Consider the following 26,703-nt stretch of genomic DNA (forward strand, 5'->3'; position numbering starts at 1 on the left):
AGCAGGCTGTAACCAGGCTACAGACTGGAATGCTTTTGAAGATGAACAAAAAGACAGCTGTTCTTGGGCTGCCTTTGGAGATGAGCAGGCTGGTGAATCTCATCACAGAAAAGAGACGTGGCAGTCACATAGGACAGATGCATCTGCCAGGAGTGATGGCCCAGTGTTACACAAGACGGACAGTGTTGCTTTAGCGTCTCTCCAAGGGACTATCAGTAAGCAATCCCAAGAGCTATCACCTTCAGTTCAGGTAAGGGTTTGCTTGGTTTTCCTCAGTCTTGTTCTGCTCTTATGCATATAGTTCTTCCTGGATCCTGCTTCTGCGTACAACAAATATTTGAATAGTCCTTGTTTGCCTTTTAGGAGAGATTTGATGTGCTGCGTGAGACGGGCTGATACGAAACATTATGCTGTGCTTGGATCTCGCAGATCTTTGCAGCACTGTTACTTCCTACGGACAAACAAACAGGGTGTGCTGGAACTTGTAGGAATTTGTTTTGGTGATTATATGTGATCCTTTACATAAATTGATCAAAGGAATAAGCCAACATGAGCATTTCAGAGCCTGCGATAGTTTTTCCTTTTGCTTCGTTGTTTACTGCCTTTTGGGGAGGTACTCTGTTGCCTTTTTGTAAAATAGTGGTTTGACTGGAAGCTGGGATTACTGGTTCCCAAAATTTTCCATCACCATTCTCTATCACGTTTTCAAAATCTGATTAAAAATGATGACTTGATTTGTAAATAGCTGCATTAATTCACTTAGAGCAGACAGCATGATAAAACACAAGCTGTGGAGTTCTATGTTGGGTATTCAAACTCCTGGGAAGTTAACCCTTTAAAAGTTCTTTAAAATTAAGTCTCTGTTAGGCATTAGTTGTGGGCAGCTGCACATTATAGCAACGTCACAAATAGAGGACTGGTGATTTATTAAAGCTGCTATTTCTGATTAGAAGTTTCCAAGAGGGGAAGTAAATAGGTTTATTTCTTACCACCTGTCCTATGTTTTCTACTTTAGTTGCTAAGTATTTATTAATTCCTAATTAGTTACTTCCTAAGTCTTTTTAACAGTCATTTTGAGATCTGTGGCTATTCATACATAGACTTTTTTTTTTTACTAAGCATTTAATATTACTTCTACAAAATTCAGAACAACAATTTCAATTTAGAATTTTCTTCAAAGCTTCTTTTTATTCATGTCATTCCATATGAATAGTTTAGTGGATGCTCTGTCTTTTTGAAGCGTGCAGCAACACCAGCAGTAAAGGGTGTTAGTAGTAATATGTGTCTGAAGGGTTTGGATCTTCTCTGGCAATAAAAGGAAATGAGGTAAGTCCTTTCTTTCAGGACCTTGCTCGGTGACAGCCCTGCCTCTTCCCATTTCCTACCAGTGACAGGTGAAATGGCTTTTCAGAAGGTTGTGCCAGCTGGAGCTCTGCCAGCATCAGCAAATGGAATGGAGCTTTTGGGACTTAGCACTGATTTCTTGTCACGTTAAAAGCTGTGAGCCTCAGGTCCTTACTCTTCCTGCTTGCTGTTCCATGCAGTGACTAACACTCCAAACCTCAAAGCGATTGCACAAGCCAAAAAAAGGCTCCCAAGTGAACCTGCAGGCAGATTTTTGTGTCTGTGCAAAACCTTGCTTATCACCTGAATGTGTTGGTCCATTTCTTAAGTTCAAAGCATGAATCTATTGTTTCCTATTCACCCATAAAATTTGAGAGTACTGAGGTCATTAGTGCAATTAATCTCAATTGTTTCTCTTGCCACTCAAAAGACTGTCCAGAAGCTGAGAAAGAAATGGGGTGGGGAGATGATTCTAGTAAATCATCCCTTTTTTCTGGTAATTAATTAATATTAAAGGATAGTTTGCAGGTTTCAAACATTTATTTTCACTTAAAGGTTTCTGTAATTTTATGATTGGTTTTCAATAGAAAACACTTCTGAATGTAGGTGTTTATAAAAACAGAACCTTCAGAGGCTCTGTAATTAATTTTTCCCTCCGTAAGTCTGCCTTAGCAAAAGAAGTCAAGTTAAATTGAAAGTTCTTTCCTTAAAGTCTGCCATGAAGTCATACAGTAGTTTGATTAGATTGTAAAGCAAATTTTAAGACCTTCAGTGTTTTTTCATTCCTTCTTGTTATGCTGCAGTCAGTTGTGACTGGATCTAAAGTGATGTTCTCCCTCCTCTGCCAGTGAGGAAGTACAGCTGAGAGAATGTTTTAAACAAATAAACTGGAGAGGAAGTTGAGCTGGACATGTTTTCTCTGTTGCAATAGTTTCCAATGTCAATTGCTACATTTTTTCAGTTAACTCTTAAAAGAGTTATTTTGTAAGTGCATTAAGCTTTGGAAGGATCTATTAAAACTTTTTTATATTAAAAAAATACTTGTTTTAAGATTAAATAGTAATTCTTTTTATAATCCATTGAGCCACAGTTTGCTAAATTGCTGTTAGAAACAGAGATTAACTAATGAGTCAACATGAGCCAGTAGATAGTCACAGTACTCTGAGTGCAGAATCTTAGTAAAATTAAACTCAGGTTTTGATCAGCTTCCTTGCTGTCATTTAAGAGAGTGTCACTTCGGTCAAAACACAAAATACGGCATTTTAAAGTAGTTGCCAATCTTCTCTTTGCCATGTATTAAACTTAGTTCTGCAGCTGTTTGATGCAAAAGCAGAAATACTGGCAGACAAGATAAATCTGGTGAGAGGGGAGAAAACAAAGTTTTTTATTACCCAGCCTAAAGAAGGATAGAGAGGAGGGGATCACTTGCATCAATGTATTGCTGGCAGGTCTAAAAAGCACTTGCTGTAGCAACCCAAAGGGAGCAGGCTGTGTACAATGGAGAAGAAATACTGCATGTGTTAGACACTTGAGATAGATGGGAAAATTGAGATCTCATCTTAGGCTAAAGGTGAACTGGGATCATTTACAAGATCCTGAATACACTTGAGCAGTGATGGTGAGACTGGGAGAGTCACTGTAATGTGGTAGTGAAATAATCCTGAATGGTTTATAAATAGAATGATCCTAATGGAATTCTTTGCAAAAGCAGAAAATTGAAAAGGATACTTAGCCAGCAGCATTGCTGTTTAAATGTGGATATTATTTATACAGCAATTTTCATCCATCAGAATGCAGCATGAAAGCAAAGTTATTTATCAGTAGCTCAAGTTTCCATTGAAAAGGTCTCTGTGTATTTTCCTTTCTGTTTCTTAGTTTGTATATTTTGAGTGTAGAGATGGCAGTAAAATTTTGTGCTTTCTGAATGCAATCTTGATTGTATGATGTATGTTGGGCAAACTGTTTAAAGATTGTGGGTTTGGTATAATCTTTAATTAAAAAATAGGCTTTGCTTCAACAATTTAATCCAGTTTTTATTAGAAAATATAGAATATAAAGGATGAAACTAGGGGGAGGGGAGTTCCCCTAAATGACGTTATATAGTGACGTGTAGTGGCAAAAAGATCATGGTCTTTTCTTCCTTGCCTTTGGTCTCAGGCTCTCTGAATTTTGCACACAATTTGCAGTGCAGGATTTGTAACGTGCTGACCTCTTCTATTCAGCAGTTCTGTGTAGAGGGGAGAGGAGAAAGGGCATGGTGTGTGGCATACACAGACTGCTATCTGAACCCATATTAATACTACGTATACCTTAATCCATTTAGAGTCTGTCTTCAGCTGAAAAGATGTAAAGCTTGGTTTCAGTATGGCTGCAGTTTGCATTAGAGATGTGCCTTTGTGTTCATTAACAGCTTTAGAATGTTGTTGTGGGTGAACTGGTTGATCCAACAAGTCTTGAGCAAACCTGCACATGCATTAGTCCCTTTTATGCAATCACATTGCGTGCCACCAAGTTATGTTTATGATGAATATAAGGCTTGTAGCACAGCTTTTGCCACGAGCTAGTGCTGAACATTAGTCAGCTGAGGGGGTTACTCTGTTGCATTAAGAATATATATATATAGGATTCAGCAGTGAAGCACAAGAGCAGTAATAATCCATGGTAATCGTGTGGGTGGGGAATACGGCTGTGCCTGCCTGTGTGCAAGGAGCATGGGCATCTCCAGAGGAAGAGGAGCTGAAGAAGGGCTTGGTTGGAAGGCCAAATCTTACCTGATTTAGCTGAGAGTTAACAAATCCTGGAAAGGGATGAAGGAAAATGTGAACAGTCCTCCAAGTGGCTTTTAAGGTTCTCCACTTATTAGAGAGCCTGTGCTCGCAGGCTCTGCCTTGTCAGATTAATCAGTGTGGGCGATGCACAGTTACTAAGCCACAAATATGCACCAAGACAAAGAGAAACCTGGATCACTGTCATTTGGAGTGTACTTTGTCTTGGGCAATGATCATCCTTTTGGAAAAAAGTAATTATGACCATAAAGACTTCAGCCTCCCAGTTCACTAAGGTAAATTAAAATGGTATTGGCTAAATTATGTTCAGGCAGTTGGGTAACAATTTGCAGTGTAAATATATCTTTTTGGAAAGGTTTGGGGGTTGTAAGTCTTAAGTATTTGCAGCTGAATAACAGTGAAAATCAGACTATTACAAGTAGTCCTTAATTGCTGTTTTTCAGAACAGACTGGCTAAGGGGAATCTTACAAAAGAAAATAGTTTGAGAGGGGGTTCTTTTAGCATTTCTATTTATATATCACAGGACAAAATTATTTCCCACTTTGTACACATAAGTGTCATCTGCTGTACTTCCTCTCAGACCCTGACTGAAAAGTTAGTACAACAGCAGTAGATAATAACAATGTGACAAACTGAAATGGTCAGTGAGTTCTAGGTAGTCACAATAAAGAACTGTTAAACTGTACTTCACCTGCATGGAAGATGCAATGCTTGATGTATTCTTCAGCTGAGGGAGAATGAATGGTGAAGCTTCCAGCAAGAAGGAGAGAGACAGCTTCACATTTCTAGCCTGAACTTCCCTGCAGTTTATAACTCTCAGATCAAGCAGTAAGAGGAGCAGAAGAGTCTCAACCTTTTCTTTCTCCTCAACCGACTACATTTTCAGATTTGCTTTGCAGCTGAGCTCAAAACTTTTATAGTTACTCTTTAAAAATGAGTTTGGGATATTTAGGACTAACATTGCCTTCCTTGATTCTTTAAATTATTGTTAAAAAAAATCAGATTCCTCATTTTATGTTGATGAAGGTTTTTTAGGTCTTGTGGCATCCTCTTCCTGGCTTGCATATCTCAGTTTAGGACAAGTGTTTTTGTTATGAATTTCTCGTGTTAATAAAAATGCATCCTTCAATTCAATTTTTTATGTCTAAGAAATTTGTCATTAACTTGTATTTACCTGCTTTTCAAGTGGGGATGGAGACAACACATTTGAGACACAAGAAGTTAAACTAGTGTTCTTTGTAAGCTTCACTTGTCTTCTTTACTCAGGAGTTTTTCTGCCTGGAGCTGTTCTCCCGTTGATTGTGAGGCGGTGTTGCCTGTGCTTCAGACAAAGAAACAAATTGTTGCTATGTGAGAAGGAAATAGATTCATAGTTGGAACAATCCAGAAACTGTTTCAAAGAAAAAACTGTCCCCATTTAACTAAGAACTTAGTGATTTGTTTGTTTGCTTGTGTGCTTTTAGTTAACTGTTTAACTTTGTTTAATGCTTGAGTCCAGAAAATCTTGAGACCCATGGAAGTTGATTGGTGTGTCCCCCCCCCAAAAAAAATACCACAAGAACACCAATAAAACCAACCAACCAAAAACCCCAAATACACCCATCCCATGCACACACATGGTGAAGGTAGAAGAGTATATGGCGACTTAGCTCTTCACAGGCAAATGTGTTGCTGGAAAATGCGGTTTGGTTGTTAAAAATCCCAGCAAAGAGAGTTTCTCATTTAATCTCTATTTTATTTAAATAGTCATAAAAAGCTGTGCTAGGCACTCTGCAGAATAGTGAGTTCGTGATTTAAGTTAAATAAAATCTCAGTGGTTAATCATTTTCTTTTCTTGGCCCCTGAGCTTTGTTCTGTCATTTTTTCAGAGCTTTCATTCAGCTTCTGAGTTTTAACTAGAAGCCAATTGTGTCCATATGGGCTTTATTCCTTTCCTAAATTATATGTTTAGCATCTTGGATCTTTCATAGGCTCATTTCCATCTCCTTTAATATGTTTTTTCTTTTATTACATTTCACATAAGCTTGAATATCTAAACATGTTCAACAATTTAACTATTACACTGGTTTTGTTTATTCTTAGGTCCTCCAGTTTTGTGTTTGGTAGATGCAAACAGCGCAGAGTTTGTGTTGCTTCCTCTGTGGCCTCTTTTCCTGGCAGCAGGATAAGGAGGGCTGAAGGCATGCTCTGTTTTTGATTCTCCCCTTCTTAAAGCACCTCTAGAGGTTGCCAGAGAAGAGATGCTGTGGGATGTAAGAGATTTCCTAAGGGAAAATAAGAGTTTGTGTTAAAAAATGGGGCTATGCCCTCCAGTAGAAAGGGGAGAGGGTGGAAGGACAAAATGCCACTCCACTCTTCGAAGTGGAGTTCACCTGGATGAGCTCTTGTGTCTGCTCCACAGCTCGTGTGATCTGTGATCTCATGTGGAACCATGGAGAGAATTCTGCAAGACTGTTTTTTTTTTTTTTCCATTCTTGCACACAGAGTTCTCCAAAACTTCACCCAGAGAAGCATTACAGCAGTCATATGGTGAAAACTGCCATTTGTGTCCCCTGTGTCCACTGCTTCTGTAGTGGGGCTCAGCTGTGTTGTCTTTATGGCAAGTTTTGTTATCTCCTCTTTTCATAGCTCTGAAGAAAGGCAGTGACCTGTCACTGTTGGGTTCATGTGGGGGCAGCTGGGGAGGATTTGGTGTGCTGGGTGGTTAGGGAAGAACTGCTGTGTTGGAGGAATTAATTGATTCTCTGGCCTTGTGGTGGAGAAGCAGCAAAAAACAAATTGTGTAAACCAAGTACTTTAGGCTTTCAGCTCTGAGGGATGATGTTGCTCCCTGTTTAATTGCCAAGGAGGTAAATTCTAATCCTGTGGTTATGCTTATTTGAAAGTCTGTTACATCTGTGATATTTTGTTTGGTTCTGGTGGTGATTACCACATATCTTAAGTATCTACCAAAAACTTCTATGCATTTGCAGAAACTATGGGACTTTGAATTTATCAGTGTTTGGAGAATCACAGTTAATGTTTAATGGCAGCTGTAGCCTTTCTACATCTTCTGTAAGAGCCTTCAAGAATATTCTTTTCAAATGGCTGTGGAGAACACTCAGGTATCAGATACTTCTAGTGACTTTTATCCACATGAAAAGTGGATAAAAATTCTTGGTTTCTGCCCCCCTTTATTCTTTTTTTTTTCCGTCAGAAAGACAGACATGACTTTACTTCTGGTCATACAGAGTATTTTCTTGCAGTCTGATTTATGCAACAATAGATTAAAGTTTGTAGGAGTGGACATTTACACCAGCTTTAAGATCTTGGTAATGCCCTTTACACCTGAAAGCTGTGACCACAGGATTTCATCCCCAGTTAGAAGAAAAAGTTCAGCTGTTTCCATTGCCACTGCCGGGAGATGTGTGTTTGTGCACTCCTCCCTTTGTGTATCTGCACACACAGAATTAATTACTCTGGTTTGCTATGGAAACCATTCTTTGTCGTATAGAAATAAGGGCTAAGTATTGCTGGAAATTTAGAAAAGATGACAGGAAGTGTAAAGAATGCTATAGTTAAACTGTTCCTGAAATTTTAGCACAATTCTTAAACTCAAATTTGAAGTGTGACACTGACTGAGATGCTGCTTGGTTCTTAGAGATGTTCTGTTAATTCTTTCATTACCTAAGCAAGCATATTTTTAGTCACTAGCATGTTCTCAAATGTTGATCCTTTTCAAGAAACATGATGCCTTGCTGTTTCCACAATCCAATGCCATTCATCTGCCTCTTGCTTTTCCCTGGGGGTATGTACTCTTGTTGTGTTACAGAAATGAAGTAAGCATCACCTGTTGATCTAAGATAAGGGCAAGTGATACATTGTAGGCAAAGTTAAGGTTTAAAATTGAAGTAGAGTATGCGTTTGTGAGCTGAAGCATCAGGCTAGAATCGGGAATACTGTTTCGTTTTACTTCCTAAAAATGTAAGTTAGTGTCTTAGTTCTGGTCAACAAACACAAAACAGCCTGCAAGTATTGCAACTTAGTGTATGGCCAGAATGACTGAGCATTAAGAGATGTTTAAAAGGAAAATTGTGTACTGTAGAACATGGCTCATTATGGTTAGAATTTACCGGAGAGGTCATGGAGAAGAAAAGAAGAAAAAAAGGGTGAGTCAGGTATGCTCTGAATGCAGATCTTTGCACATTTCGACATTATGTTTTGCAAATGACTGTACCTGGTGGCTGTCCCAGTCAGACATTTCTTTCACAGGTAGTAAAACTGAAGAGCTGATGCTCTAAGCCAATTCATTTTCCTGTTTTTTGCAGTTAGTGGCAGAATAAAAAGAACAGTCTGGACAGACTCATTCCCAGTTCCCGACTCATCATCCAAACTCCAATACAGATAATGTGGCATTTACCTCTGTTATGTTTGCTGATGTTCATGGTCAGTGAGCTGCTTTGTTGAGATGAGAGACAAGGCAAATTTTCAGCTAAAAATTCAAATGAGAAATGTTGTAGATAACTCTTGGAATTGTGAAGCAGATATTTTGCTGCATGAGGGTTTGTCCCAGTTGTATCGATTGGCCTAACTAAAATAAGTAACTTCCTCCTACAGCCTTGCTTTTCTGAACTTCAGATCATCTCGTTTGTAACAAAAAACCCTCTGTTTTGAGGCTTATGTGTGTAAATTCAACACTGTTGCTGGAATATGCTGCATCTCCACAGGAGGGCTCTGCTGGCACAGCTAAAACAGCACACACCGTGGGATGCTCCTGGGATTTCTGCCTACTCTGTTTCTTTTCCATTTCCCCAGTAGAAAAGCAGGTGCTGGAGCTGCTGGATGCTGCCCTGTGTGTGTTGCAGCAGAGCACTGGGAAAGTGGTTGCTGAGGAACACTAAACTAGGAAGATAGGAGTGCTGCACTTAATGCCAGGCTTGTGCCTCCTTTCCGTAGCAAGAAAAGAGATTCAGGTGTTCCTGGAAAAAATGAGAAAAGGCTTTAATCTCATTTTTATGAGCATACCTTGCAATTGATATTTTAACAAATATTAAAAGTTTGATGCTTACCTGTTTTTAATGGGTTGAACTGGGAAAAAAATTCCATATCAGTGGTACATCTGATGTCTGAGACTAGTTAATAGAGGTATAAGAAGTTGAAATCCTGTCTATATGGAAATACAGAAGAGAAAGGAGAAACATAAGGGAAGAACTTAAAAAGAAGAAAGCACACTATGCTTGTCAAAAAAAAGGGGGGGGGGTGATTTTTTTGTTGTTTTTGTCAGGGCAAGAGGTTGTTTGGGTTTTGTTTTGGTTTTCATGTTAGATTTATCTGCCAAGGCCCAGTTCCTGCTTTGGAATTAAAATGTCTGGAAACCATTAGTTCCAATATGTGCTGTTTATATTGCTGAGACATTATCCTTATATAGCATAGATCTTGTTGCATACATTTTGTACTAATTTCTAACGGAGTGGCTTTGAACTCTTCCGTAAGAAGTCACTTTGCAGAGGGCAAGATCCTTACTGTTTCTTAGTAGCTAGAAGCCTGTATTGGGTGTTTAAAGAATCTTATGGTCATCTGACAGTTAATATTTTGTGGTAAGTGAAACCTTGTATTAGCTGTAAGTTGTTTTCCATCTTGCTGTAATATTGGACTTATCTTTAAAGCAGTTAGCAGAACTTGACATAATTATTTTCTCTTTGGTGTAGACAACGTTGCTAAGTCGTCTGGAACGAATATTTGAAGTCTGTTTTCCTTCCATGCCTGTTGCTGAAATTGAAGAAGAAATAAGTTCCTTGAATCATTTGTTGGAAGCAAATAACAAAAAGCAAATAACAGCTGAGGAGAGTTTAGGAAGTTCTGGGTAAGAAACCACAATGCAACAAACTCAAAATGAACTTGAACCCCATAGAGCAGTAATTCAAAGTGAGGTGTTTGCTTCAAGCATTTTGAGAAGCTGTCAATTGAAAATCAGCTCTCTAGCAGAATGCTTGTTTTCAGTGACTACATATGCCAGGAGTACTTCACTTAGCAACTCAGTAGCCTATCATCTTCTTTTCAATGATGTCTCTGAATTAACCAGAATATGTCTTATTAGTTACACTTGCTATAAATTACTGCATTTATTCATGTGATGATGAAGTCTAAGCAGGCTTTGCCCTGTCTGCTGTGGACATCATTTTCCAGTGAGAAGTCTGAACTATAATTGTTCTGAGTACACTGTGCAGTTTTAGTGCCCCTGGGTATTGTGCTTGGTCATAAGTTTAATTGGAATGTATAATAAGTCACTTGCATTATAAAACAGAATGAATATTCAAGGCTGCTAAGCTGTTTTTCTGAATGATAACTTGATTTATGATGGGTTGTGCAGGGAACTGATGGACGTGTGGACAGAGCTGCAGGACATCCATGATGCATATGGACTGAGATACCAGTGGGGTGGCTCCCACAGCAACAAAAAGCTTTTGTGCTCCTTGGGAATCGACACAAGAAATATTGTGAGTCTCTCAGTAAAACTGGCTTTCTAAGTAACGAAGCTGCTTTAAATGTAGAATCAGGTGGAAGTGTTTTGTGTGAATGCCTGTCTCCTAATTGCATAGCTGGACAGAACATGGCTGTTCTTGACAGACCACCTGGCAACCTTTTATAAGCCTTATTAATATAGAAGTCACATTAGTTTTTAGCCATTGTGTTGTAATTAACATAGTATTTATTCTGTGATACTAACCTTATGCAAGTTATGTAGCATTGGAAACCATTTCCATCACTGACACACAAACTCTTAAGTAAATTCTTTGTTGTTGTTGTTTTATCAGCTCTTTACAGGCAACAAGAAGCAGCCTGTTATAGTACCCATGTATGCAGCAGGACTGGTAAGCCTTTTTAGTATCTTTTTTTGTTATAGTTCCAACAACATCATATAATGAAATAAATTACATTAAACACCAAGGGTGCAGAAAGATATTTTTGTAAGTACAGTTACGGCTTAAGCATCAGTAGAAATCTAGAAAAGAATTACCAAACAATTTTCATTATGTGTGCAAGCAGATACTTGATTTTAAGTAAAAGAAGTACTTAGTAAAAACAGTGAGAAGGTAAGGTTTGTGATTTTTGCTGGTCTGAACAAAATAAATGTTCTTTTTTTCCTCAAAAAATGGTGCACATGTATGTATAAGCACATACAAAAGCACCTATGTTTTCATATGATCATCTGCAAATGGAATAGTAAAGAAATGGTTTTCTTTGGTTTATATTAGGCTGATTTAATTTCGTAATGTGCAACTTCTACAGTTTTCTCATGCATCAAGGTCTGCTCATGTACTTCTTTGGATGCACACATGGTATTGAAATACAGATAGTTAAAACAATTCAGAGCAATTGCTGTTTTCGTCCTGTTTGTGAGCAGGACTATGTTTGCAACACATGCAGTTAGGTTTTTGCAAGTTTGTTGTTGTTGCTGATTATATAAAAAATTTAGGAGATAAATACTTTTGCACACAATAAGCTGGATAGCAGTGATAGTAGGAGTTAAGTGGATTGTTGTTCTCTGTTGCCACATTGCTTTCTGTGTTTCTCTGCTGTCCAAAAGAATTGATTTAACTGGTGGGTAAATTCAAAGCTCACCTAATATGGTGCAGAAACATTTGTGGGACAGCTGATCTTGGCAAGTGACTTCCTGAAAGTGGTTTAAAATGCTCTAGTTGCACATCCTGTGTGTTTATTTGGGGGTTTCTCATAGTTCTCGAGTCATTGGCATGTCTCAATGCAAACTTTGGGTTTTCTGTAGATCTTCTCACCCTCAATTTTCTTCAAGATCACATTTCAGACATTTTTCATAATCCTATCTATGCTTGAACTGTTTGCTTAAAATTAAAAATGTGAATGTAATTATTTTCTTAATGCTTCTTAATGCACTTATTTCCATCTCAGTAATTATCATTCTTGGTATCATTCTGAAAACTGCTAATTTATTTTGTTTCTTCTGGATTACTGAATTGTTGAAATGGAATGAATGCACATGTACTTTTGTGATGGGTCATTTGATATTTCTGGAATAGTCTACACACAATTGGGAGGAGAAAACATCACCTTATCAAGTGACTGTTTTCTCCAGCTTAAATTACATAACTGAAAGTTGAAAGCAAGCTCTAGCTCAACACTTGGGTTTCTGTTACTGTCTCTAAAATGTTTCCTAGGCCTAGGGACCCAGGAGGATTTTCCCCTGCTCCATCCACTCCTGCCCCTCTCCACACAGTGAAAGTGTCCCAGAGATACATGGTTACCCCCCAAGCCTTTATTTGAGGGTAGTGCTACCTAGTAGTGTATTCTAGTTTTCAGCATCTTCAGCCCTTGAAATGTCTGTAAATGCATGTGTCTGTGTGTGCAAGTGATTTTTTTTTTTAATTTAGATTATTTATTTGTTTATTCAGGGTATGTTAGAACCTACCAAGGAGCCTTTGAAACCAATATCTGCAGCAGAAAAAATAGCTTCAATAGGACAGACACCTCCTGTATCACCAGAGATGAACACATGTGCATCTGATCAGTTCCAGGTAAAAAACAGAGAGAGAAGGGTGAGGAAAGGAAAAGAAAGAATGAGGGAATAATGGGATGCCTTGTCTCTTCCTTTATATTTAAAATATCTAGGTGGTGTATTCAAAGACACCTGTATGTAAAAGGCAGGTGTTGCTTGTGTCAGATTGAAGTCCTGCTCTTGGATCTGTTTTTCGTGTGTGACTGGAAGGGAGTCCCTGTGGTAAGGCTGTGGCAGCTGGTGGCCAGCATTTCAGAGTCCTGATGATCCTTACTGTTACACCTCAGTTTGCTCTCAAAGGCACTGGGCAGTTAGACAAATTTTATATGTAATGTTAGACTCATCTGACCTCTGGCTAAGGTTCTTTGTCTTTGCTTGTTCTGGAGCTTATTGTTGGAGGTTGTTCTATGTGTTGGTTCACACTTGATTTTCTGAATTACCCTATTTACATTTATACTGTTCATGTTCATTTCCTTTTACCCTTTCTTACTTCTTCAGAGTGTCATGAAAAGCAGCTCAGCTGCCTGGAGAGGGATTTTGGGTGTGGTCATTACAAGCATACGTGCCTGACTGTATGAATTCTCTTGGCCCTTTGTGCCAGATTTTATTGAATTATCAGTTACACAGAGTTGCTTTGCTGGCTTCTCTGTCTTTAAAGTCTGATACAAAATGAATTCTGGGGAGTTTAGGAGTGAGCTTTTGAATTTCACAAATTCTTTGTTGTTGTTGTTTTGATGTGATGATATTAGAAGAGCACTTAAATGCCATGCATGTTGCAATGTGCGTGGTTGTCAACAAGCTAATGGGATATGCAGAGATACTTCATTTTCAGTGTCATTACAGTGATGCTCAGTACATATTCAGAGACTCAGCTGTGTCCCTCTTTAGTGCAGGTCTTGTTTAATCCACCCAGCATCTCCAGTTACCTGATATGCTCGTGACTTCTGACTGAAGGCATTCCAGAAAGACTTGTTCTTGGGCTACACCTAACCTTAACAGTAGATGCTTGTGACTATAGTGATGTTCTTGCAGTCCTTGCTCTGGCACAGTGCAGAGCTCTATGTACGACATGCTTGTAGCAGAGGAGAATTATTTTAAATTGTTGAGTAGCAGTTTGTCAGTAGGCTCAGAGCTGGCATTGTTTGCACAGCGGTACGTGTTTGGTGCTTCCTGTGCTGCTCCTCATGTGTAGTGGAACTGAGCAGCTAAACTGGATATAAGAAAAGGTAACAAACAAATACTAAAATAAGCTTTCGGGGAAGAGATGGGTTAGAGACTGTAACCATTCAGAGCTCTAGGAGGCCACAGTTAGATGACATTCCAAAAGTTTCAGGGAGTGAAAGATCAGTTCTCCACCTCAGAGATCTCCTTTCTTTCTCGGCCTCATCTTCTGTCAATGATTGGTGGCTTCTGTTTGCTTTCGGGAAAATCCAGCTTCATGTCACATTGTGCAAATGGCTCTTTAGGAATATTCCAGATTGTAGTGGTAATAAGATGATGTGCCCAAACATTTCATTAGGAGCTATGCTACAAACATTGTTAAATAGTCAGTGGAAATACAGGCAGTTTTAGTGGACTCTGAAACTTCTTATTCTAAATGCAAGTAATTTAGTTGCAACAATTCAAGTATCTCCTAAGTGTACCTGGTTAATGTGTAATTATTTAGTTAAACTTCTAAATGCCTCCATTTTCAGAATGATGATTTATCCCTATATTCAGACTTCAGAATATTGACATTCTTATTGGAAGGAGAGGCTCTGGTTGATAGATTCGTGTTTTTTGCTCAAGGAAAAGTTCTCCTCTGTTCGAAGGCTGGCATTTATGGCACTTGTATGCAGATCAGTGTCTGTGCACGTGTGTGTGGGACTTCCTGCTAAGGGAATAAGACTTTGGAAGAAAGACTGATTAGGCAAAAGTGAAAAGAACATTTGTAGAAACAGAGAAATGCCTCATAAATGTTTTTGTTGTAGGCAAACAGACAAAAGCATGCAGAGATTTAAAATGGAGAACTTTAGAACTAATAGAATGAGGTAAAAAGCAGCAAATGAACTGCAATGTTTCTTCCTAGTTATGATATAAACTCTGAATGTTTTGCCCTCATTCCCTGCAGAGGGTCTCACTGAGTTAGGCTGTGGAAATAGAGTGGACAAATTTCCATCTGAGCCATTTAAGCTGTAAGAACAAGGGTTTTGAAATTGAGTTCTCAAGCAAGTTACTGACTGGTTTGTCACATTAGTTTATTGTGTAAATATGATTTTTGTAGAGTCATTCTCTTTTATATTTGAAGGTAGCATCTAAATTCTTCTTTGATCTGTTGTTTATCTTGACAATTGAGGGGTTTATTTCTCTGTTCCTCTGTGCTCATGACTATAAGGCAGTAAACAGAATATGAAATAATCCCCTGATTACTGTTGCCTTGATCCAAGCATGGTATCTCAAAGACTTCACAGGGCTGAAGTAAAGGCTCTGTCAAGGCACATCAGGTGTAATGAGTGGCTGGTGAAATAGGTACCCTTTGATTGTTAGACCTGAGACAGGTGCCTTTCTCTTCATTTTTATACTGCTCTAGTGGGCTTCTACATCACAGCCAAGTCTTCAGGCAGTGCATGCAAAATACATTCCAGTGTTTGTCTAAAGGATTGCTGTCTGGACTTAATGATGAGTGCTTTCTCTTGGTTTGATACTGTTTTCTGGTTAATGTTTTAAAGTTTATTTACCTGCTTTCTCTTTGGATTTTTTGAAAAAAGTTGTCCAGATATTTCTGATCTTCTGCTATTGCTTCAAAGCATTCTCTTCTCTCCATTTGGGACTATGTTTCTTTGGTAGGGTTACCTGCCTAGTTTTACTTAATAAGTTTTATATTGGAATAAAAATCTGCAGTGATCCAGACCTTTCTGGAAGAAAATTATTAGTGATTCTTTTCTGCAGGTGCCCATTACAACACATCTGCTTACATGTAAGACACTGAATTAGGGATCAGGTTATAATAGAAATATACATCTTACACTTGCTGGCTATTAAGGACTGAACCTTAATTAAACCCCATGGGGTGACAGTCTCTAAAAACACTTTTAATTACATAAGAGACCATCAGGACTTCTAACAGTGACAGATGCAAACTACCATATTATTGGCCACCAGCCAAAAGCTCCATCAGGAACTGCTCTCCAGTTATACATGTGAGAAAGATCCAAGAGTGTGAGAGTGTGTGTAGCTTTGTTGACAGAGTAAGAGAGAAAGATTTGCAGGTAAGAGATGCTACAGAACTTGCTGTTCTGTCAGATGTGACATCTGTGTAAAGGGGTTATCTGAAAAGAGCAGTTTTCAGAACTGATATAATTTTGCCAATGAATACACACAATGAAATGTATGAATTACTTACATGTAAAGCTTTTGCTGGAATGTTTATGATGCTCGTTTGTGGGATCCATCTAAATATTGACATTATATTTGTATTACAAGTCCTTTTATTCTTTTCTCCCAGCTTTAAGACAGCAAAATGCTTCCTTGTTTTTTTATTTTGTTTCATTTTCCTTGGGTAATTATTGGCACAGACACAAACATTTACGTTTTACTCTTTTGGATTATAAGAGCTCTTACATAATACATTCTAAAATTACTGTGTGAAAACATCTCTTGCTCGTATCAAAGTGAAATATGATGCAGTAAAACCAGCAGGCATTTTAATTTCCTCTTTCTTACTTCCTTAACATTCAGAGTAGTACTCTGACAGCTGAGTATGCTTTTTCATTTCTGTACTGTGTCCTGTAATCTAAGATGGAGGCCTCGAGGAGTGAAAGCAGTGTGCTCCATTTCTCAGTACTCTCCTAGATTGGGCACTTTACCTGAAAGCATATTAATAAAATAATAATTGCAGTAGTCTAACAAGCTCACAATTCCAGAAAGGCTAAACATTATATTCCCATTTGCGGGGTATGTTCCCATTGGCTGAGGTTTCAATACCTGTGTTCAGGTGTCCCAGTGTAGTTTTCTTAGGGCTGAGGTAATTAGAAACAGAAATCTTTCTGTTTAATTTGCTTTTTCCTCTGCCTTCTCCTTTCACTTTGTTTGCTATTGTATAGACTGGGGCTTGCCAGCGTCCTGTATAGGTGAGGACTGCTTTACTTACCCTCTCTCTTGCAAAATAGTTGAAGTCAGCAGAGTGGCCTCATCCCACAGAGCAGACTAACATACTTGGTATATTCTTACCGATTTGGAGTCAGACTCGTTTTTTCCTATTTTAGGAAGAATTCCTCACATCCTTTGTCCTTTCCTTGTTAAATCTGAGAGTCAAGCCATCATTAAAGGCAAACACTTAGAAAGCCATTGGTGCCACTTTTTCCATACAGCTCTGTCACACTCATCAGTCCTGACTCAGGCCTTTGAAACAAAATGTAGTGGGTGTTCTCCTCAGTAAGAGAGTTGGTAGGAAGCCACTTTGTTTCAATTTGAGTTCATTTTGCTCAGGGCAGAAAGCTACTAAATTGTCATACTCACTACCCTTTTCTTTCCAACAAATTCCTTTTAATGTTAATATATTTTACATGTGACAAAGTTTAAACAAGCTACTGATGATAGTGATCATTACTTTATCAGGTGGAGCTTCCACACCGCTGACATTATATCTACATGCAAATCATTTCAATACTAGTAATATCATTCCCAAAGCAAAGTAAAAAGTGAAGAATCAGCTTCTTAACCTCCGTGGAGAGAATACTTTTCAAGCTGTGCTCAGTACTAAAAATGTACAGTAAATGTCTTACTTAGAAAAATCTTTCCTATAAGTAAATACAGAAATCTCCAGCTCCCTTTGTTTTGCTTCCTGTAAACATCTAGCACTGAGGAAAAGCCTTTTACAGTGAGCTTAATTGTGCTACAGAGGTGTAGCTCAGGTTGCTACAGTCTCGAGTAGTGAATCTGCGTTTTTCTTCAGTGTCAGATGGTTGGAAGTTATTTTAAATTTAAAAAATGAAGGCTGATTTTCTACAAAAACAAAGAGAAGATATGGCTCAGCCCCTGGAAGTTTAACAAGTACCGATGCATTTTGAAAAATGTTGCTGAGAACGTCCATTGCTTGTCTTCCATACTGTGATTGTTTTGTTAGAAGTTGAGGGCACATCCTTTCCCAGTGCTTCACAACAGTTGACTTCACTGGGGAGAGAGCAGAGTGTACTGCACAGAAGTAGAAAGGTTCAGCTTCTTTCAGACATTTCTGCTGCTGTCCCATCAGTTTGTGTCCTGAGAGTACAGGAGGACAGTGCTTGCAAGTTACACTGCACCTGAGCACACCTTCCCTTAGAGCATGGTCCCTGCTGCTTGCTTGTGTCCAAAAGGCTTAACAAGGGGAAATCAAAAGGCAAGGATGGGCTCCCAGAAGGAGTCAATGTTTCCATACTCCTCTTGTTCAAGCACTGCTGCCAATGGTTTGTATATAGATCAGGATGAGTTAACTGTGAAAGGATAATAAGTCACCGGACTTTTATTTTTAAAGGGGGTGGAGTGGAGAGGGTGTTGATAGTTTGTCCCTCACATATGGCGATTATGTTTCTTAAGAGAAAAGAACAATGGATTGTTTGATTATAAATAACGTATATGATCGAGACAAAGCATGGATGTACAGATAGCTTTCACTGTTCTAAATTTGCCCTGTAATTGTGTATACATAACTTTTTTATGATAAGTGCCTCATCTTCCGTGAAAGTAGTAGTTTCATTTTCAACAATGCCTTAAGGTTTGTTATTCAATTCATATGTTTTAGTTAATTTGCAAATCCTGTTTGAATTAGAAATTGCCTAGTCTGTGCTGTTCAGAATTTAATGGATTTCCTGTGGTAGAACAGATCTACTTTGAATCTCTACTGCATATTATGAAAATACACACCTCCCAAAAGTTGGGGCTTGGTCATTTAGTTGTCTTTTTTAGTGTTTAGACACTAAAGAATCTGTTGTTTGAACTGCTTTGCATTGTTGTAACCTGAACTGACTATAAAATCTGATTTCTGACTTTTCAACTCTAGGAATCTCTACCACCTGTCCAGTTTGACTGGAGTAGCAGTGGCCTTACTAACCCTTTAGATGGTACGTCTCTCCGTAGAGCCTCTAGCACCAGAGCTAGAGATAAGAAAGCTACAAAGTTCAGACAAACATCTATCTGCTGATTATTTTTTTAAAATATATACACACACACATATATAAAAATATATATAATACTTATTTCTTACTCCTAACTTTGGAAATTCAGGCTTTCTTTCTGATTAACAGTGCCCCTGTGTGAAGTATTACATAGTTTGAAAAATACTAAGTTAAGTATTATTTTAGATTACTGCCATATGCTAGTGACACAGTGGCAATATTAACGCTTCATTATGTATAACTGCAGATTATAATGGAACTCTAAACAAATGAGCGTTGTAGGTTGATGAGTTTTATTTCTTTAAAGTATTTTTCACCAGTCAGCTATCTCTTTAGACATCCTCTGAATGACAAACTTGTGTATAGTGGCTACTTCAAAGCACAATATTTTAACCACAAACTGTTGGCAAAATATACACTTCCTGAGCTGAAAGTTTTCAGATTTAAAGATAATTTTATATTTCAAAAATGTGACTTCATTCATTATCACTTTTGCTTACACTTAAGAGCTAATTACAGCTAATATATTAAAGAGGTAGCTACGAACTCATTTGTATCTGTAAATGTATATAGTTATCACCTAAAAAACCCTTCGCCTATGTCTATTTTAATAGCAAAGTAAGTTGTGCCACTGCCTCCAGTGTCAGAAATGTAAGTGCATGCAAAGGAAATAAAACAAGTTCTGGAAACTTGTTTGATTGACAGACTAGAAACCTATCAAAAAACTCCTTTACAAGGGGCCTGCTTACAGCAACTAACTGATGACAGACAAGTTCAAAGGCAGGCTCAGATAAAGTGCATCTCTTACTGCACAGGTGTTGCCACACTGTGGTGTTGCAGAACGTGTGGGGTGTAAGAGTTTGGATAGCAATATCATGGTGCTGAAGGAAAGCCTGGATGGACCCTTTTGCTGTTGTCTGGTGTCTTACTACTTCAGTCAATCATCATGCTTTCTTTTTAACAAACAACTTTAAAATGTATCTTGGTTTGATTTCTGTTTTAGTACTAAAGGGGAACAGTATAATTTACCAGTGAGGAACTGAACATATGAGTGGCATTTGTTACGCAGTGATCACGCTGCTTTAAGATAATGATAATTAATAGCTTAAAGCTGCTAAATAAAATTTTGAATGTTTTTTTTTCTTTTTGTTCTTTGCTATTTGAGGATCTGCTAATGAAGAATTTTCCTAATGAAAGAATGGCTTTCAATTTCAGTGAGGGGAGGAAAAGCCCATTATATTTTAACTATCAATTGACCTATATATTGTTTCCCTTTAACTGGTCACATCTCTCTCTCTGGGTCGTGCTGGTTCTCTTTCATTTTTAGATTGAAATAAATATTTCTATTTTAAAGTTACTAGTGTTGATTTCCTTGCTACATTGTACATGAGGAAATGTGCACTGAATTAAGTTGTTAACATTTTAGAAGGTACAAACTAATACTGTAAGCATTGTTTTCATGTCGATTTTTAAATTGCGTACTGAGTACTAATTATAACTTGCATGTTCAAGTGTGTGTCTTACCCCTTTTTACACATAAACCCCTCCCTTGGCTTACCTTCTATATGGCTGCCTACCAACACGGTCACTGAATTTCAAGCTAGTGGAGGTTCCACTCTTCTGAACCTTGATTTCTTTGGGCCCGTGGATGACAGTAGCTCTAGCAGCACCACCACAATCCCAGGTCAGCAGAGTGTTAAAACCACAACTGTAAGAATATAACGACTTACTAAAAGCATGAGCACATCACTTGACTTTCCTACAAACAAGGAGAAGTTTTACATTGCGTTTCTCTAAAATGTCTCTCTACTGCGTTTTTCCTTTAATCTGTGTTCTGTTTTCTGATGTTTTGTATCGAGTACGAAGTATTTAAAAGGTACTGTCAGCTCTGTATTTTGTCACCTGCTGAAGGAATGAGTGTCTTCTATGCTCTTGCAAATAAGATGTTAAAACACTTGTTTCAAATGAGAAATTCCAGAAGTTAACTCTTCTAAGCACTTAAGGAAATTTGAAAAATGGTGTAGATGTGGCAATTGCTAAAATATGAGGCTTGCTCTCTTCTCTGAGTGCCTCCAAATTACAGGATTATGATGATATTTGGAAGCCACATGTGAATATAAACTTATGGAGCTTGATGTATCACAGCCCAGGAGGTCGTGGACTACTACTACTAATAATAAAGTGAAAGAAGTGTTTTAACAGCCTTTTTGATAGAAAAGAAGGATAGTTGCATGTTTGTGGGATATTAGAAGTTCATGAATGTTAATTTTGAAGCCAAAGCACTTTATCTGCAACTTACTCCCTTAAAAAGAAGATGAAAACACCACTCTCATTGAATAATGCTTGAAAGTAATTAAATTCATTTGTCACGTGGTTTTTACATGCTCTGAGTATTTTGCACAAGCTTGTGAAAACCTACACGTTGAATAAATTTCTGCAGGAATTTCAGGGAACAATTTGGGAATTTGTTCCAGTACATAGGTTAAGTTGCTAAGGCAAGTACTCTTTCCATACAGTGCCTGAAGCCATGATAATCAATTTCTTTCATAGGAAAGATATTTTTCCTCTTAGTGATTTTAATCTTTAAAATTGGTTCATAAGATGTTTGGGGTCCTCCCACATTTCAAATAAGTGATTATAATTATTATGGTATTTTTTGTTTTTAGAAACACGCTTTTTTAGTTTTAAAATCTAATCACTGAAAGCAATTTCACGGCATGGCAATCTAAATGACTTTTTATTCCACCCTTGAGAAATACCATTATCAGATGAAAGAGGGCAGATTTGTCATGGAAGTGACAGCTAGCAAAGTCAAGGTGCTTTGAGTCCTACAGATTCTTTGTAAGTGTGTGCAAGTCAACTGACACAAGTCACCAGTGCCCAGTACATATATTACTGCTTGTGTAGTTGGGTACATGTCTTACTGCTTGTGCAGAAGGTGTGCATACTGGAAGGGGTTACTGAAGGAATACTCTGTTAGTCTTTTATTGCATTTTATTTTTTATGTTGTTGCTTCATCAAGTTACAGGTATTATCACCTTTTCTGGTATGCCCTATAATGCTTCCCTCCCCCCACCCCCCCTTTCTTTTCCCTATTGTTTCTTTCTTTATTTTGTTTTGGCTTTGGGTTTTTTTTCCCTACTGACTTGTTTCTGGGAAAGTCATTTGTTTCATGGCTTGCAGCTCGTGTGTTTGTGTGTGTGTTTAGGAGCTTTGTGTGGGGTTTGGTTGGCTAACTTTCCTTCAATATCTCATTAAGGTTTTGCAGTGCTTTCCTTAAATATTCTATCATCATCTGAATAAAATGGAGAATATGCAACTCTTAAAAAATACATAAAATAATTGAAAGACAAATTGCTAGATTTTTTTTTTGCTTAAAGAAGAAACTTTTATCAGTAGAAGTTTATTCTTTCTTTGGAGACTTATTTTACTTGCTATAGATTGACACTGGAGTCTTCTCAGTCTGATTTCATCAGTACCCAAAATAACTTTTTAATAAAAATTTTCATTCCACATTATGAACAGGGAGTTACTCATTTCTAGTATGTTCCCGCAGATTTACTGTATTGTTTTATTTTTCATGTTAATAGCTTAACATAAATGTAGCTGAGTAAGAGGTGCCTAAAGAACAGTAAATTGAGCAGTGACATCCCAATACAGGACTGTAAATGGGAATACCTAAATGATGTAACTTACAAGGTTGCATTTAATGTTTGTTGCAGAGTTGCATGTCAAAGGGCTCCTTCCTTCAATTAGCTTTCCAATGTGTACCTTAATGGGATTTCACAGGCTTCTGCAAGTCAAAATGTATTTCTTCAAGGCTTCCTCTCCCTGATTGAAAGTGGATATTTTATGGAATATTTGGGATTTTTCCTATTTCTAACTTCTGTAAACATCTGACATTTCTAGAAGTCTTGGTATACTGGTCTCAGGACAGTACATATTTTGATATTTTGGATGGAACTGGTCAAATCAATTGTGAAAGTCCAGACTTTAAAAAAAATATATGTTAAAAGGACAGTTGATTAATCTCTAATCAGCTCATATTTTATGGAACAAATCTTGCACCTCCTGCAGCTTAACCTGATGATTTTCTTTATTTTACATTTCGGTCAGCTTAGTTTCCTCACAATAAAAGAAGAATTAACTTGTGCCAAAAGCATAAATGGTCAAGACACTGCTTGGGGAGAGCTCCTGCAAAGCAGGTTTGAGGATGATTAACATCATCCATTAGCACACACAGTGCTGCAGTTACTGGTGGTAAAGGCAGGACAATAGGCACTGGCATTTATTTTTAGTAATCTTTTGGTGTTTCAGGATCACTTCTAAAAGCATCTTGATCCTTGTAAGCTGGATACAATCACCAGCAAACATTAATCAATGCTGCTTTTGTATTAGGGAGCTGCATGGGACCATCAGGTCCCAGTATTTGCAGTGTTTGTTCTGCAGTAGGATTAAATGCTTTGGTGTTGTCCACACCAACTGGCACAACCTGTTTAGCACACAGGTGTCTGTAAATAAACACAGTGCTTATGTACAAAAATTCTGTGCTGTCTTTGAGAAATGCCTTGTGAATGGCACATATGCACACTTCATGGAATCCATGGAGCATAAAATATCTGAAACTGTAGCTAGGGAAGTATCAGCAATTTAAAATGCAACAAAATTTGCTGTAACAGTCTTTCCTCATGATTTATTTTGATAATTCTACTTCCTAGAGAATTTTTTTTTTTTAAGGAATAGTATGTAATATGTAAAAATCCTAGAGCTGCTTCCTACTGAGATGTGATGCTTGGTACTAAACAGGTAGAATTTAACTCATGCATATGTATTTTTTGCATACAGGTTTCCATTGTTTGCACTGTTTTCAGAATGACCTCTGCTGCTAAAATCTGAAATCCATTTGCGACAAATGGGATGTCAAAATTCAGCATCTGATTTCAGATACCTGAAGCTAGGAATTCAAGGCTGAAACATTCAGATACTTAATGCTTTAGAAATACTTGGAAGGTGAAAAGGGAGCACACACTAAAAGTTTTGGTAGGGCTGTGCATATTTTTAATGCCATTCCACTTCTGTGTTTCATAAAAGCTGCTTTTCCTCACTTCAAATTTCAACACGACCCCTAGTGAAAAGCCAGATACTAAATGCACTCTATTGCATGCCAGTGTTGTTTGTAATCTCTAGGTGAAGAGTTGGTCCCTGTTAACATGCAGTGTTCTTTTAGTACAGGCAGTTGAGTTGAAGTAATTGAAACAATCCATTTTGACACAGCTGACATTTTTATGGAGGTTTCACTCTAAAAAGTCAATCAAATTGGTTTCGTTTACTCATAGACTGAGACCTTGTATGCCAGACTTGATCCAAGATGTGTGTTTTGTACTACAACTGAAAAAGCTGCTGAAAAAGGATGGGGAGAGAGGATGATGCTTCAGAAATGCAAACATGTTCTGTCGTGTTCTCTTCATGTATCTTGAAATTATAAATGATTCAGATGTTTACAGAAAACAGTCTCTAGCAAGTTGGTCTGTGGCTAATTATGACTACGTGCCTCCAACCATCACTGATTATTATTTTATACTATAAGGTGTGGATCCTGAGTTGTATGAATTGACAACCTCAAAACTGGAAACTTCCAACACAAGCAACAGAGTGACTGATGCATTTGCAAGGCTCATGTCCACAGTGGAGAAGGCAAGCACGTCCACAAGGTAAAGTCTCTTCATTGCACATTTGTCTTCTAAGGGTGGTGTGAAATGTGAGGTGTGAGCGTGTGTGCAGTTTTAGGGCAGAAGTTCCTGAATGGTCAAAAGGCTTTAAATTTTAAATCTGAAGTTCATTGTACTGTAGTTCTTATTTCAAATTATTGTAGAACTCTAAAATAAGATGGAAAAGTGTTTATGAGCTGAAGGAAGAGGATCACCAGGACCTAAGGTGAAAAGCTAGAGCCAAACTGAACTGGAGGAAGCAAATTTCTTAGCACCAGAGCTGGTTCCTAAGAATAGCAGGGTAAACTGAATCAGCTCAGTTACTTAGGACTGAGACAGAAGACTCTCCTTCGACTCTGTGTAATTTATAAATACAGAATGTTCCGCAAGTAAAATGATAACAGACTAATAATTATGACTCTATTTGTCCCTTCACAAATATTTCTAACACCTGTCAAAACTTCGGTGACGAAACATCAGTTTAATTTTGCTGTCGCAGGTTAAGGATTGAGTGTGTAGCTGGTTTAGGATGTCCTTTCTGCTCTAGTGGAGCACAGGTGAAGCAGTTTTGTGCTTTTTTAATAGGTAGCATCTCTAGAAAGGCTTTAGGCATCAAATGGCTTTCTTGAAGTCTGGCCTGTTGAATGGCTACAGAATAGTGTCTCCATTTATAAGCTTGTATTCTTTGGGTTTATTTTTTTAATGTGTATCTTAGCAGTAGGATCCTGGACTATCTTAACATAATTAATGTCTGTGTCCATTAAAATAAATGCTGAAGGATCTTTACCAAGTAAAACATTGGGGTTTTGGAAGTGTGTGCCTCAACGTGCAACAAGTAGATGGTAACATCTTCACTCCCAAGTGAGCTTTGGGCTTTAGTCAGCGCTCTAAAACCAGATGTGTTTTCATGCAACAGCCCTTAGGAGGAGGCACAGTAATGGTGGGACTTAGCTGGCTTAAAATGACTAATTTGTAATTTACAAGAGTTCTTTTAAAACATGCTCTTTTACTGAGAAAACTACCTTCCTAGTTTTCCTGCAGTGATAACTTTGAAAGTGAACACGAAATCAACAAGCCATGAAATTTCAAGGGAGAACCAGTAGAGGGAACTCCCCACTTCGATGCTGAGTTTTGGGTCTTTTGGATTCCCTTTTTCTGTCCATGGAGTGCATGTACTCTTCCTGGAGATATTGTAGTGGAAGTCTGACTTTCATTAATTAGAAAACATAGTTACAGTTGAAATATTTTTGTATTATGTTCTAAACCTAATTTTAAAGTAACCACAGTGGGACATGCAAACTCCCAATATATCTTTATTGTACCTGCACTCATAGATTTGTACCTTGCTTTAAGATGTCTTAGCTTTTTGTTTTCAAAGGAGCAGGGAAGTAAATGAATGTTGACCCTCATTTTTCTGTATTGTTGCTTTTTTGATATGAGGAGTTTGGGGTTTTTTCCAGTGCTTTCACAATGCACTTGAAAGCTCTTGCTTGTGCTCTTAAAGCTCTTAACCCAGATGTCAGAGCTCTTCCTCTGTCCTGGAGAGCACTGCTTACCAACAGGAATTGGTTCTAGATCTGTGATGTAGCAGTATATCAGGCTGGGGACCTCAGGCTTGGAGGCTAAGTTCAGGCGCACACATGGATTAGCTGTGTTCACTGTTTAATACATTTTGTGTGTTTTTATCAACTCTGAATTTTAAAAAAATATCAAGTGCTTTCTCTGCTTGACTTCATGCTCTCCAAAAGAAAAGCAGTCTGTTTTTTCAAGCTAGAAACCTTCTGAGAAATAAAAAGGTATAGCCTCAGCAATATGCCAAATAATGTGGCACAATGTTAGCTTTTTGTAATAAATTTGTTTTTCTTTTCAATTTTTTAAATTCTTTTGTAGTGAACTGGAGACTTTAAAATAGGAGTATCTGGGTACAGCCAGGTCAATGAGGAAAAGGTTCATGCACCAGCCTGGAAATGTGGACTATTAGACATCCATGATAACTGACTGAGGAAGACAAAAACAATGGATTAAGATCACTTTGATGGCAGCTTCAGTTGTGCTGAGGCTATCCCGTGTCTGTAACTTGGTTGAACTCAGGAGCTTTAGGGTAAAGTTTAGAGTGAAAATACCATTGTTCAGCTGTGGGATGCCACGTGAAGAATCATCTTTGTCTAAAATAGCCCTGTCTTTGGTTGCAAAGCCACCTCTTGAACCAGAAAGTCGGTTT

General features: G+C 37.9%; 1 protein-coding gene across 3 annotated transcripts in view; it reads left to right on the forward strand.

Moving 5' to 3' along the window:
- Positions 1–26,703, forward strand: part of AFTPH (aftiphilin) — a 33,038-nt gene that overhangs the window by 1,611 nt on the left and 4,724 nt on the right. Inside the window, exons 2-9 of one of the 3 annotated variants that reach the window (XM_008635442.2) lie at positions 1–250; positions 9,819–9,973; positions 10,481–10,607; positions 10,926–10,982; positions 12,540–12,662; positions 18,660–18,720; positions 20,375–20,458; positions 24,362–24,485. In XM_008635442.2, the coding sequence (XP_008633664.1) occupies positions 1–250; positions 9,819–9,973; positions 10,481–10,607; positions 10,926–10,982; positions 12,540–12,662; positions 18,660–18,720; positions 20,375–20,458; positions 24,362–24,485 (981 nt within the window). The remainder of the gene's footprint in view (positions 251–9,818; positions 9,974–10,480; positions 10,608–10,925; positions 10,983–12,539; positions 12,663–18,659; positions 18,721–20,374; positions 20,459–24,361; positions 24,486–26,703) is intronic. The other 2 variants (XM_017736544.1, XR_001862646.1) reach the window with 2 other exon arrangements.

Source organism: Corvus brachyrhynchos, unplaced genomic scaffold (assembly GCF_000691975.1).
Source record: "Corvus brachyrhynchos isolate BGI_N302 unplaced genomic scaffold, ASM69197v1 scaffold416, whole genome shotgun sequence".
Taxonomy (NCBI): domain Eukaryota; kingdom Metazoa; phylum Chordata; class Aves; order Passeriformes; family Corvidae; genus Corvus; species Corvus brachyrhynchos.